The sequence below is a fragment of the Portunus trituberculatus genome, chromosome 33 (genome assembly GCF_017591435.1).
Source record: "Portunus trituberculatus isolate SZX2019 chromosome 33, ASM1759143v1, whole genome shotgun sequence".
NCBI lineage: Eukaryota > Metazoa > Arthropoda > Malacostraca > Decapoda > Portunidae > Portunus > Portunus trituberculatus.
Genome location: NC_059287.1, coordinates 15,483,337 through 15,497,529, shown reverse-complemented (window position 1 = coordinate 15,497,529; position 14,193 = coordinate 15,483,337). Strand labels below are relative to the sequence as shown.

General features: G+C 43.2%; 1 protein-coding gene across 1 annotated transcript in view; it reads left to right on the top strand.

Annotated features, from left to right (window-relative positions):
* LOC123512239 (nephrin-like) overlaps positions 1-4,834 on the top strand; it is a 114,134-nt gene extending 109,300 nt beyond the window's left edge. Inside the window, 1 exon segment of the mRNA XM_045268499.1 lies at positions 221-4,834. Within this exon segment, the coding sequence (XP_045124434.1) occupies positions 221-639 (419 nt within the window). The 3' untranslated portion in view covers positions 640-4,834.
* Positions 4,835-14,193: the final 9,359 nt, after the last annotated feature.

The following is a 14,193-nucleotide window of genomic DNA, read 5'->3' as shown; positions in this document are numbered from 1 at the left end:
GTGTGTGTGTGTGTGTGTGTGTGTGTGTGTGTGTGTGTGTGTGTGTGTGTGTGTGTGTGTGTGTGTGTGTGTGTGTAAGAGTCCTGAAGTAATGTATCATGTTTTATCATCGGCTCTTCTTTCCTCCTCCACTTTGCTTCCAAAAATCAATCACCTGCCGCCCCACGCGCGCCCCTTCACCGTGACCTGCGCGGGCGTGTCACAGACCGAGCGACGGCAGCGGGGACGGGCGGCTACGGCACTCTGGGGCGCCGCACCACCACGCCCGACCACTACAACATCCCTGCCACGGACCCCCACTACCCCCTCCCTACCCGCTACAACACATACCAGCCGCCCACCCACGCCCCGCTCACCGCCCACACCCACTCCCTCACGCAGAATAACGGCTCCCTGCGGAGGAACGCGCCCTCGAAGCTCCACTTCCCCAAGGATTACATCCGGAACGGGTCGATGAACATCCCGGTGTCCTCCACGTCGTCTCCTGCCGGGGGCGTGGCGGGCCAGTACCCGCCACAGTCACCCACCCGCACTCACCCGCCGCCGCAGCCACCCATGCTCTCCACCTTCGCTCCTGATGCTGTCCAGTCCCCCGCGGGGAGTGGCGTCCCCCTGGAGCACCGGGGGCACCTGGTGTGAGGCGGGGCGGGTAAAGACTAAAGAATTAAGTTGGACATACACTGGAGAAGGGTGAGGGGCCCCAGTGCACACCAAGCGGCCCCGGCGGTGCGTCCAGTCGCGGTGACAGACAGGTGCCAGACTCCCGCCCCGCCCTGCCCCTCCCCCGGCCCCCTCCCAGGTACGATGAACGCTACCTGTTGACGCCGTGGCAGCGCCTCGCGGCGGAGTGGCTCAGGCGGCGGCTGGCCGTCACGAGGGACCGTCCCTTGAATTAACTTTTTTTCTGTGATGGTGAGCGAAGCGTCGTGACGTCAAGGGAGCGCAGGTGTGGTGTTGGCACTCCTCGGCACCGGCACTGACACCGGCACCTGGGGACACCGAGAGGCGCCCGAGGCGTGTAAGTGTGCAGAGTCAGAGTGCCGAAGTGGAAGAGGCGGCGGAAAATCAATTCAGGCGATGTGTTTCAGTGTGAGTGTGGCGGTGAAGAGTGACACGCGACGCACGCCACTGAGAGAACCAGCAACCACCTAAAGGACTGCCAGGCGGCGGCGTGTCGGGCGATGGAAGTGGCAGGGTAGTGGTGGAGGCGGCGATGGCTGTAGCGGCTGGGCAGGGAGGGAGGGATCCACGCCAATCAGATTTGGTGTATATCCCCTGATGGACCTATCAATGGAAGCCCCAGCCAACCCCACGCATTCCCCACAGCCCCCACAGCCCCAGCTGAGAGCGGTGGCATTCAGCCCTCTCTGCGCTGCTCCCTCGACACCAGCAGTGAAAATTCATGGAGGAAGGAGGACGAGCAGCAGGAGGAGGCGGAACAGAAAAGGACTCGCTGTATAGTGAGTAACGATGCAACGAACCCCAGCCTCCCACCCTGCCACGAAGGGAGGAGCAGACGGGGGTAGGGGACCACCGTACCTCCTGGAGCCCTCCCGAGATCCTCAGTGTGTGTGTGTGTGTGTGTGTGTGTGTCCCAAGCCGCGTCCCTTCACGGCATGTGTCCCATGTCCCAACGCCTAAGAAACTCTAAAAGCACATATCAGGAACTTTGCTTAATCCCGTGCAGGACGTGGCAGCGAGAGGCGGTGTGAGACAGACAGACAAACAGACAGAGACAGCATTGTACAATTCTTTTTTTTCCATTCACCTATTCCTGACACACGCCAGTGCTCAAAAATGTGATGTAAGATAAATGTAATCCTTAGAGAAATATTTCCCCTGTTCACTCGACTTTCACACCCGGGGAAGGTCAGCCACTCACGGCCCTCTGAATGTTGCGTCATGTCCTCCACTCACGGGCGAGGACCTTCCATTCACGGTCCGCGTCCATCTCCTCACCCGCTAAAGCACTACACGCAGCAGCGGCCACGTCAGGACCCCAGGCGATGAGGGACGCGCCGCGGCCGTGTACGCCTCCAGAGCTGCTGTGTACGTGTTGACATGTACGTACGTGTTATATACCAGCTGTGTTATCATCGTGGGTTTAGTCAACATTTTGTGTATATGAGTGTCCCGGCCTGTGGGTGTGTGGGAGTGAGCCGAGTGGCGCTGCTTTGTGACGCTGCAGAGAGAGCGAGAGAGAATGAGTGAAAGAGTGAGAGAGAGTGTGTGTGATGATGCCTGTTGCGGCCTCTGTGTATGAGTGTGTTTGTGTGAAAGTGAGGGAAGAGTCCGAAGCAGTGTCGGATGCTCGAACAAGACAGCTGGAAGTGCCTTGTGAGGGCCCAAAGCCTCAGTCCAGCGTGGAGGACCCGCGGGCTGGCGATGCCCTGCTGCTCCTTCAGTCTTGGAGCAGGAAGGCGAAGTAGGAAGAGTCAGAAGGGCCGAGGAACGCCAGGGATCTCCGCGCCGCTCACCCTCACGCAGCACCGCCAAGGGAGTGACGAGTGTGAGCAAGTCCTTTTTCTTAGTTTTGTTGTTCCGTCTCAGTATTTGTATTCTTAGTTCAAAGTCCACGCTGTTGTGATGATGCAGGAAGGAAGGAAGGAAGGAAGGGCGTGGCTGTCGGAAGCTTGCCTTGCCGCCACTGACATGTAAATTAGCCTCTCATGTTTTTGTTTTGTGGTTTAATGCAAATGACTGTTGGTGATTTGCACGTTGGTTATTTGTTCCAGCGAGGCCTTTCTTTGTTTCTCTATTTCTCATTCTCTATTTCTCCCTCTTTCTTAAAATGCCATTACTTATTAGCAAAGAGATGAAAAGGGAAAACTCATTATAAACCAAATGTTTGAAAAGTAATGTAATCATGTTTCAGAAAGTTACTTGCTATTGAGATAATTATCCGGCATATAGGACATAATGTTAAAGATTCATGAAACTAATTACATAGAAATAAATTGACAGGTAACTCGGCAATACCTGTGTTTTGCAATACGAGAAGTTAGACTGAATTACCTATGGACTCGATAATAACACAAAATATTTACCATTTCAACTATGAATGAAAAATAACACATGATATTTTTCACTTCTTTTTTTTTTCTTAAGCTGGTAATGAAATGCAAAGACTAACACATGAACGAAATGTCAAGAGAAACGTTTGTAATATTGAGGTCAGCGGTGTGAGTGGGAGGAAACAGCGCACCTTTCATTGGCTCGCTGGTGTTGTCTCGTCACTCCCTCTGTCTCTCTCTCTCTCTCTCTCTCTCTCTCTCTCTCTCTCTCTCTCTCTCTCTCTCTCTCTCTCTCTCTCTCTCTCTCTCTCTCTCTCTCTCTCTTCTGTTGGCGGCCACAGGTTCGAGTCATTGCTGTTCTCCCTTCGCGGAACACAGTCTTTTATTCCACCTGCGTTAAAATTCACTGGAGTGGTTTTTATTTTATTTTTTCCAACCTATCCCTTCCTCTCCGCAACACACACACACACACACACACACACACACACACACACACACACACACACACACACACACATTTTTACCCAGTACATTTTTCGCTGAGACCCTTTTAGTATTGGACTCCGCTACTCGCTTCCACCTCTCACTCCACCCGTGCCACACACCACTCACACCACACACCACACACCACTCTCCTTCTACCCTCTCCCTCTCCCACACTCTTCGACCTCTCCTTTCAGCTTCTCCTCTCCTCTCCTCTCCTCTCCCTAAGGTGAAATAACACGGTTGCCTCACTAACGTACAGAAGGATAGGTAAATATTGGCGTTCTTGAGTTAATTTGGTCATTTTGTTTCTCTCTCTCTATTAAGTCTCGTTTTCTATTGACGCCGCGAAAAAGAAAAGGTAAAGAAAAAGGTGTGAAGAAAGAATACTTGTTTGTTTTGTTTTGTTTTGATTTTTTTTTCTCTCTCTCTCTTTCTCGTTGGTGTAAAGAAAGAATGCTGGCTATTTTTTTTTCTCTTTTCTTTGTGCTCTTTTTTTTGCCTCATTCGGGAACTTTTTAAAGCAATCTAGTAGTATAATTGACTCCAGCTGCCCACTAACTCTCTCTCTCTCTCTCTCTCTCTCTCTCTCTCTCTCTCTCTCTCTCTCTCTCTCTCTCTCTCTCTCTCTCTCTCTCTCTCTCTCTCTCTCTCTCTCTCTCTCTTTCTAGCAGCGTTGGAATTCGTATCAAATTTTGAGGTGAACTGCCACCGACGGCCATGAATTTCCTCTTTTTTTTACTTTTTTTCCTTCTTTTCTACTTTTATTTATTTCCTTACCACTTAAAATCCCAAAGCTCTTTTTTTTTCTTATATATAATTTTGGCTGAAGTTTTCCCCCATCAGTTTTCATTTCTCTCTCTCTCTCTCTCTCTCTCTCTCTCTCTCTCTCTCTCTCTCTCTCTCTCTCTCTGGGCAAAGAAATTCGAGTATTGTATTAAGTTTTCTATTTTTTTAGGTACATTCTTTCAGTTGACAGTTTTTCGAAGCATTTATTTCAGTTTATGTTCTCATTTTTATTTATTTATTTTTTTTTTTTTGCGCAGTTGTCTTTGGTTTTTGAAAGGCATCAGTTTGTTTCAAGGTGGCGGATTGTTCAAGTTAATTCGCGGGTCCTTTCAAACGTCCAACGTTTGGTTAATTATTTGGTTTTCACTGAGAGCTTTCGTGAAATGTTAGACAAACGTTTGGTCAAAGAGAGAGAGAGAGAGAGAAGAGATTTTGATAGCCGCAGCCAAACAAACGTAGAATCAAGAAAACTAATTAAAAAAAGTAAGCAAATCATGTTTTTTTTTAGTAATTTCCATGAATATCGTCATAATGGGACAAGAGAGAGAGAGAGAAATACCTAAAGTCTCAGCAAGAAAATATATTAAAATGAAGTAAATAAATCGTTTTCCTCGTAATTCCCATGTAGAATATCGACAAAATGGCTTTTTTTTTTCGTCGGTTTGTCATTTTCCATTTCCTTTTCTTTCTTCCCGGGAACGCAAGATGAACGAGCGGGAATTGAAAACAAGCAGGGGGTGGAAGAGCAGCTCAACTTTACGTCAATAAAGGCTATCAGTGAGCGTTTAGTGAGGCCAATTGCGTTCTTAGCGGCTCTTATGAATAAACCATTGGCTCTGATCGCTTCAATTCGTATCACTTATTGGTTACGCGTGTGCGGCTGTTTTGATCCTTTGAGCCACGCAGGTTCTTGAAATGTGGTACCTGCATGTGAGATATTGAGTGGCTTTGTGAGTTTCAGTATTGCAGAAATTTTATCCCTTTTTAGAATTGCAAAAATTGTGTTTTTCGGTGTGTAAGTACGATAATTGGTTCACTGGGTACGGTAACTGGTTCACTGGGTACGATGATTGGTTCAGTGGGTACGGTTACTGGTTCAGTGGGTACGATGATTGGTTCAGTGGGTACGGTAATTGGTTATGTAGATACGGTAATTGGTTTTGTGGGTACGATAACTTTTAACTTTTTATTTTTATTTTTTTTTTTTTTTTTTTTTACCTTTGATTTCTACATGCGAGAAATTTAACGTGATTTTGGACTTTTTATATTTTACAGTTTGGTTTGATTTTGCTGGTACATTAATTGACAACTCGGAAATTCGGTGCCTACATACAAGAAATTAATTTATTTTATGCCCTTCTTTTACTGGTGAGGGTTGACTTGAAGTGCGTACGTATACTTACTTTATCTTGACATGATCCGTAGACAAGTTTACGTTAAAATTCGAACCTTACATGCTGGAAACTAACTTCATTTACTTCCCACATTACAAAGTTTTTACCGTGTTATGTGTGTACGGTAATTTCAATCTTTATAAATTATTTTCCGTTCTAGGCAAGAGGAACCTGGCTGGGTACAATAACAGTGAACTCTGCGACACTCTGAGATACGATACCGATCAAGCAAGAGAGAAACAGATACACTGGACCGAAACACCGCATCGGAATCCTGTAATGTGTTTTATTTGTACTGAAGGGACGCTGGACTAGAAAAACAAAAGAAGGAAAAAGGAAACATGCAGACTCACACGGAGACAAATTGGTGATAGTAAAAGAAAAATAGTGAGAAAGAAAACGGTATAACTCCTTCAGTACTGGGACGCATTTTTACCTTGAGTTTTTTGGGTATGATTAGACGATTTTATTTACATTAGCAAGAGTCTATGGAGGTCAGAAGATCAATGGCCAGAGTCTTTACTATTCTAATTCTCTTTTAAGTCCCACATAAATTTCTGAAGCTGTGTAAAATCACCAAATAGTAACAGGAATGAGTATGAAAATGTGTCCTGATACTGAAGGGCTTAACCGTACACATCTTATCTCCACCTTCCCGCTCCGCATCGTCCAATCAAGGTGCTACATACGATAACTTGTAAGATTTGTACAGTATTTCCCTTGTGTCTATATTCTCCCCCTCTTGTTCCGCGGCTGGTTTGATTTGGCTGGTTTCCCTGACGCTAACTGAACCGAATCTAACCACAACGACAGCCAAATATTACTTGTACTTAATATTAGTTTAGTATGTTTTTTAGTTACTGTTTAATTAAGGACGATGAGTGAAGTATCCCGTTATATTTTTCAGATATTTTTACTTGTGTTTTTTTATTATTTTTTTTTTTTCTTTTTGGTTGATATGAGGAAATGTAATCTTTTGTATTCTGGTTTATATATTTGAATTTTTTGTATTATTATTTCATTTTAATATTTCTTTTTTCATTTTAATTAATTTCCTAGCGAGAATAATATCAAAAAAAAAAACAGCAATCGAGCGAGAGAGAGAGAAAAGCAGGAACAGCTCTCTTTTTTTTTTCCTTTTTTTTCTCTTTCACTTCATTTTCCCTTCTAGTTTCACACCAATCTAGTCAGGCTTTGTATAATGGCGGGAACACAACTATTACCAAAGACTTCATTCATTCACGTTCGCCCTAAATCTCTCTCTCTCTCTCTCTCTCTCTCTCTCTCTCTCTCTCTCTCTCTCTCTCTCTCTCTCTCTCTCTCTCTCTTGCTCGCTCCTGTTCTGGAATTTTTTTTAAGTAATTAGTTTTCGGCCAATTTCATCTCGTCCCCGCCATCCTGCTGTTGAGGGAACGTTTGAGCTTGGCAGGTAATTCATCATTTGGATAAAGTTCATTTTCTTAACCTTCGTGTTTTTTATGTTATTTTGTTGACACGCGTCGATTTAAAAGCAACGAAGGTGTCATCTTAAAATACACACGGTTTATTTTTTCCTATTTTTTTTCTTGGTTTATTTATCTTTTCTTTATTTCCAAGTGGTAATTTGAATATTGAGGTTTTTCTTTTCTTTTACAAGTACACCCACCTACATTTTCCTTTTTTTCCTATTCATCATTTTCTTTTCCTATATTTTCTTGGTTTATTTGACTTTTTCGTTATTTCCAAGTGGTAATTTAAATGTAGAGATTTTGTTTTTTTTTTTTTTTTTTTTTTACAAGTACACCCACCTACATTTTTCTTTTTTTTTCCTATACTACATATTTTTCTGTAACATTCACTTCCCGTTTTCATATTTTTACTTTACTTTTTATTATTTTATTTTCTTTAGTCTCCCCCCCCCTTGTCCATGTGTTTATTTAGCAATACGTTTTCTTTTTCTTTTTTTTTTTTAGTTTTGCTTCCATCTCTCCCTCTTTTTTCTAGTTCATCCCTACGCTCAGTGTAAATTAAACAAATAAACACGCAGACAAACAGACAGAGAGAGAGGAAGAGAGAGAAACCAGCGCACACACACACACACACACACACACACACACACACACACACACACACACACACACACATTTTGACCCGGTTCTCTCGCATACAGTATGCATAAATTAATATCGCTTTAATATTGAAAAACTTTTGCTTCTAATTACGTTGTGTGAATATATATGAGGAGCCTAGACGAGTGTTGCCCTTTTTGTAAGTGGTGGGGGCACTCTCTCTCTCTCTCTCTCTCTCTCTCTCTCTCTCTCTCTCTCTCTCTCTCTCTCTCTCTCTCTCTGGCGTCTTGTTCTCTTCATTTTTGTCCATTTTTTCTTCTTTTTTCTCTTCTTTTTCTATTTTTCTCTTCTTCTTCTTCTTCTTCTTCTTCTTCTTCTTCTTCTTCTTCTTCTTCTTCTTCTTTGGGTGTCTTCTAAATTACTACGCAGTGAAGTTTTTTTTTTTTTATCAAGTGTTGTTTTATTTTTTTCCCTCAACGGCATGTGCGTGAGAAAGTTTATTATTATTGTTGTTGTTGTTTTTATATTGCTTTTTTTTCTTTATTCGGTCGCGTTTATATCGTCGGTGTTCTAGTTTTGTTTTTCTTTTGTTTTCTTTTTTTTTTTTTTGCATTTCCTCGCTAAATTTCACTCATTAGGGATACAAACGTGAATTTCTGGAACAAAATGAAAAAAAAAAAAAGAATAACAATGCCAAACTTTATTCGATTATTTTAGTCATTTGATCTCGGTTTTTTTCTTTCCTTTTCGTTGTACATACTTGCGTACATACATACATACGGAACACGGGAGTTGTTTTGAAAAATGGAAAAGAAAAATCCACAATGACAAGGAAAACGCCAAAAAATGCAACAATCCCGTGTCAAAATGTGAAGCTAATCAGTAGAATATATTACCACGTAGAGTAAGAAACACGCATTATATCATGTCTTTTTTTTACCTATACTCAAATATACCCAATACTTAATAAAAGAAAAAAAATCACAAAAAGCAAGCAAAACTAAACAAACTCCCCGTGAAAGGAAAATAATGAAGGGAACAGTGGAAAATATATCTTGACAGAGGTGGTTTAGTTTGTATAAGTGACGTGATAAACAAATGCAATCTAATCTTGTTTTAAAAGAGGTGTCTGAGATGCAGGCAATGGCGAGGCTAACACACACACACACACACACACACACACACACACTGCACTCTGTTTGAAGTACTACATAACAATAAATTCCTCACTCATACACCATAATACATCACAAAGGTCACATTAAGCATCACACAACCTACTCTTACTGTGACCCGTGACCCGTGTGACCTGTGACCTCTGCTGCGTGACACGAGTTTGCGATGTGATGTTAATGCTTCGTTAATCGAGGTCGTTTCGTTATAGTGACGTGCAGCTGACGTGGTGATGTCATGTTCTATCAATCCAGGTTAAAATGCAGTGTTTATAATTCCGTCTGTCGTGTTCCAGCTCTTTTTTTTTTTTTTTTTTTTTCATTGTATTTACGAAGATCGATTTTTAGAACACGAGTGGATGTAACCCTTTCACTGCGACACGAAACAATTAACGGAACCAAAATTAATACGTGAATTTTTATTTAAGGCATCCACATAAAAGAAAATGGGTTTAGAAAAAGCATCGACTTAAAAAAATGAGGTTGAGAAATGATAGACGTTATATTTCTTCCTGGTGAAAAGACTGGAAAACTAAAACTGTGTCAGAGTGATTAATAATCAAGGAAAGATGTAGCAATTAACAGTCAAAAGATTAGTTCCTGTTTCAATTTTGAATGTGAAATTCGCTTGAACTTAAATACATAAATGTAAAACCAAAGAAGCTACAGGAACATAGAAATATATTACTGGATATTTTCATTGCTGTTTAACCTGTAGATACAAAAATCACTAAAGAGTATAGCACTAAAATGAGCAAGAAGTTATCAGGAACACAAGCTGCAGTTCCTATATACAGCACACTTATGTCCACCTATCACTAATCCACAAACTGAAATATTTTACAAACATGACATTACGAGAGGCAGCTGTACCGTTATATAAACTCATTTTCAACTCCATTTCGTTCGTTACACGCTATTGGAAGCTACGAAAAGTTAACTAATACTACAGATTAAGAAATATCCGTTATGCAGACCGGATTCGGATGACACCGGCCGGTTACTGCACGTAGTTTCAAGAATCGGTTCCGTCCATTTAGGTCGACACGGTTGGCACGCTCGAAGTGACACGAAACTGGTTGATACTGATGGCAAGCGAACGGCGTGAATACCAGACGAGCTAATTAGAGTGGTGTTGAAATCTATCCAGGGTTGTATGTCTTATCTATCGTAGGATTTGTTGAGTCATAAGCTAAGCACATCAAGGAAGGACAGTTTTCATTTGATTTTTTTTTTTTCACTTTCAAATCATTACTTATTCATAATCTCTGTTCACTTATTTCTTTTCCTTCAAAACCACCTATCGTGCGGGGTTTTGGTGAGTCATAAGCTAACTACATCAAGAAAGGACAGGTTTTCATTTGATTTATTTTTTTTCCAAATCATTAGATACACTTAATCTCTATCCACTTATTTCTTTTCCCTCAAAACCATCTATCTCTTAAGTCTTGTTGATTCATAAATTGTGCGGGTTTCTTTTTTTATATACGAATAACGAAACAGTACAGAAAGGACATACTTGACTTAGTTTTTCCTCTAATTACCGACACATTTTATCTTCATCTTTATTCCTTATCTTCAAAACCTCACTCACTGGCGCCGTATTTTGCCATCCTACGTACACATTAAGTCGGAAAGTCTCGTGAGTCATCATGCGCGAAGTAGCGATAATTGTAAAGCTTTAAGGAGGGAATATAGAAGCTTGCCCTCTTTACATACAAATCCCGCCGCTAGATGTCTCTCAAGTAGCGGGTCGTTTTATCTCCGTTTTCTATTTTGAGCAAGCGAGGACGAACTAATCTTTTGGGAATCTTCGCTTGCTTTTTACTCCAAAGAATCAAAGGAGAATGTTTAGATTGCCGGAGGAAGGACACGGTAAAGATGAGGTTGCATATATACGTACGCTGCAAAGATGAGCGTGACTGTAGACTTTCTAAAAACATCCTCGAGATAGTACGAGATTTTTTTTTTTTTCTTCTTTCTTTCAAGCACTATTTCTCGGTAGGACTCATTTTCTTCTCCTGTCTTCATGTTTGTTGGCCTTTTCAGTTCATATTTTACATTCCCTAGTGTGGTAATACATCTAGTAAGGCAATGAAGAAAGTGTTACTGTTGCTGTTATCATCATTTACCTGTCAGCCTTTCACACAGGTGAGGGATGAAAGGCGAAATGACCGACAGGGAAGGTTATATGTACATGAATCCATCACTGTCTCAACCCTTTTTTGTAAGAGATATGTACCAGGAACGTGTGCTTACCTGTATTGTACTCATGCACCTGTAAGATATTGTGGTGAGGAGGTTTTGTAACAATTTTGTATTAATTGTCTTATTTGTATATTGTTTGTTGTGCAGGTGAGAGAGTGATCATTAGCGGAAGGCACCTGTCTTGCTTAGGGGAAAGGCTTTCAGGGGAGGTTAAAGAAATCTGTTGATCCGCTGAAAGCCTCCCCACGGCAGACTTAGGGTGGAGTGGCGTGTGTGTGTGTGTGTGTGTGTGTGTGTGTGTGTGTGTGTGTGTGTGTGTAGCAATATCTCTTGCATTTATTATTTACAGTCCTTCAATTCATTTACACGTTCCAAACTTTAGCAATCCACTTTTCCTGCTCCACCCGGGCTGCTTCAGTACTTCCACCTCCACCACTGGCCTCTTCTCCCTCTCCCTCTCCCTCTCTTCCTGTCTCTCTCTGCAAGAAACGCCGCATACCTTCTGAGCAGTGTACTTTGTCCTTCATACTGAGCATTGTGATCCATAACAATCGTTCCTTTTTTGAGGGAATGGCGTATAAATATTTCGTAACTGGTGTAACATAGCATGACGGTTTGTCTTTTGTACTTTATAACGCGAGGCAGTCACAGTGAGTCACAGGAACAGGACGCCAAGGCTTCATGGGGTGTGGCAGCGTCCGGCCCTTCCCTTCGCCTCGCCTCGCCTCGCCACGGACGCTCAGACACTGAACAGGGGAGACCAAAGCGTCAGGGAAACAGGTCAACCGGACAGACAGCGCGGCGGGTTTTGGAAATGTTACTCCATGGGTCACCAGTAAGTGCGTGGGCGTGTAGGCGTGTTGGCCCGTGGGCGTGACTCGATGACTTACTGTTGGAATGCCAGCCCTCAGTGCCGCCTGTCCGGCTGACCTATTTCGTCTGCCTTGGTGTGGAAGTGACGGAGGCGTGCCGTGCCGTGCCGTGCCGTACGTGCCGTGCCGTGCCGTGCGTGCCGTGCCGTGCCGTGCCGCGCACCTCCCGGGGCTGAAATACCTGCATCCTATTTTCTTTTTCTTTTTTTTTTTTTGGTTTGGTTTGTTTTTTATGTAAAAGATGTGCCACAATAAAGTTTATGTTACAGTGAACGTGCATAGTTTTATTCTCTCTCTCTCTCTCTCTCTCTCATGCGACTGACAGCGGGCCAAGCGAAGCATCGTTTCACTTTAACCAGTTTGCGGAAGAAAATGTTATTTACGAGGGATGACTATTTTGTGTTGTGTTCCTGAATAATCCAACAAAACAAACACGTGAACGGTAAGTCCACGCTCTGGAAATAAGTAGTTTAGGCTTTAGAATGTGTGCATTAATCCATCAAAGTATTTATTATGGACAGAGGAGCGCACTAAACGCGGAACTTGTGTCGATGTAATTGCAAATGTTTCATGATGTGCTTCGCTGCCTCATTCCGGTAAGACTATAACATTATTCTCTTATTACACACACACACACACACACACACACACACACACACACACACACTATTTATGGCTTTAAATGATTCATTGAGCCATTTGTAACGACGCTATATTCCCTGTTCTGCATAAACGAGGTTCGAATTATAACGGCTAAGTATTCGAAGCTTCACAGACCAGCACCCCTGCACACTGCTCTCCTTCACTGCCTCCCTCACTCACAGATTTCACCACACGCCACTTACCTCACCTTAAGTGCAGAAGGTGACGTCACATCCGTGGAGACATAAGCCACTCGGAACATAATCAACATAATAATACAATAGACTCAATGATACCACGAGACCACCGAGATATTACGTAATTAGGAGGATATACAAGTTACATCAAGTGGGAGCATCTGGCAGCTGGCGACCATGGAGGGAGGAGGAGGAGGAGAAGGAAGGACGCCTACCGGGACTAAACCGACGAGGGACGTGGGGAGGAAGAGATTCAGTGTACGGATCTACTGCATTATTACGTTCTCAGGTAAGATTTGAAGAACCACATTCTGAATAACTTCTGACAGCACCTCCACTCTTTCCGAAGACCGTGACTGGTGAGTTGCTGGTCCATAAAGCTGCCTTCATGGTTCTAGTGGCAGATTAATAGTATATCTTTATAACTAACAGGAGAAACACACTTGAGAACACAGCTTATCATCTCTACGGCCTTGAAACAGTGGTGGTGAGACAAAGTGTATCAGAATATGGTTATAATTTTCATTGATATTTCTAGGTTGGCAAAATTAATATAAATCTTAACCGTAATGGAAGGGCGTTGGTGACTTCAAATAGTGCAGGGATTTATTTTACAGGCGAGGTGGCTGTGGCTGTGGCTGTGGTTGTAGTTGTTAGCTGTTGTTATCACGTAATTGGATGGGGTGTGTCTCGGCGTTCCCGTTCAGACTTGCCTTTCTAAGTTCAGTCCGCAAGAGAACTTTTGTAACCTAAAAGGAAAGTAGGAAGTTGTTGCTTTAAGTTTATTTTTTACCTGGTGGTGAGATTGGCCTGCGGGAGACGAGGCACGGAAGGCTGCGGGAGAGGAAGGCCAGAGGGTGATGGTGGTGGTAGGAAGTAGTGGGGGGGAGTGCACGGCGAGTGTGGATGAAAGTGGGGGATGGAGCGTGGCTTTGAGTAGGGGAGGTGGAAGTTTAGGAAAGTGTGTGTGTGTGTGTGTGTGTGTGGGTGGATGGATAGAATGTGTAGAGAGAAGGTAGGTTTTGTTGAGAGGAAAGCGAGAATTTGTAAGTGAAGAGGGTAGAAGTGTGTGCCAAAAGGAAAGGATTGCTTGCATGGGAGAGACTGTGTGTGTGTGTGTGTGTGTGTGTGTGTGTGTGTGTGTGGAGAGGAAGGCAAGGTTTCTAGTGAGGTAACGTGCGAGACTGGGTTGCGTGGGAGAGAGAGAGAGAGAGAGAGAGAGAGAGAGAGAGAGAGAGAGAGAGAGGGGGAAGAGAAGGAGGAGGCGGTTGTTTTTGCGTGTGTGCATAGTTCAAACCAAGACAAGAGAGGTAACTCCACTTTTCCCTTTGTGAAAGACGTTGTTGTATTTTTCCTGCGTAATTTCAGTCAGAA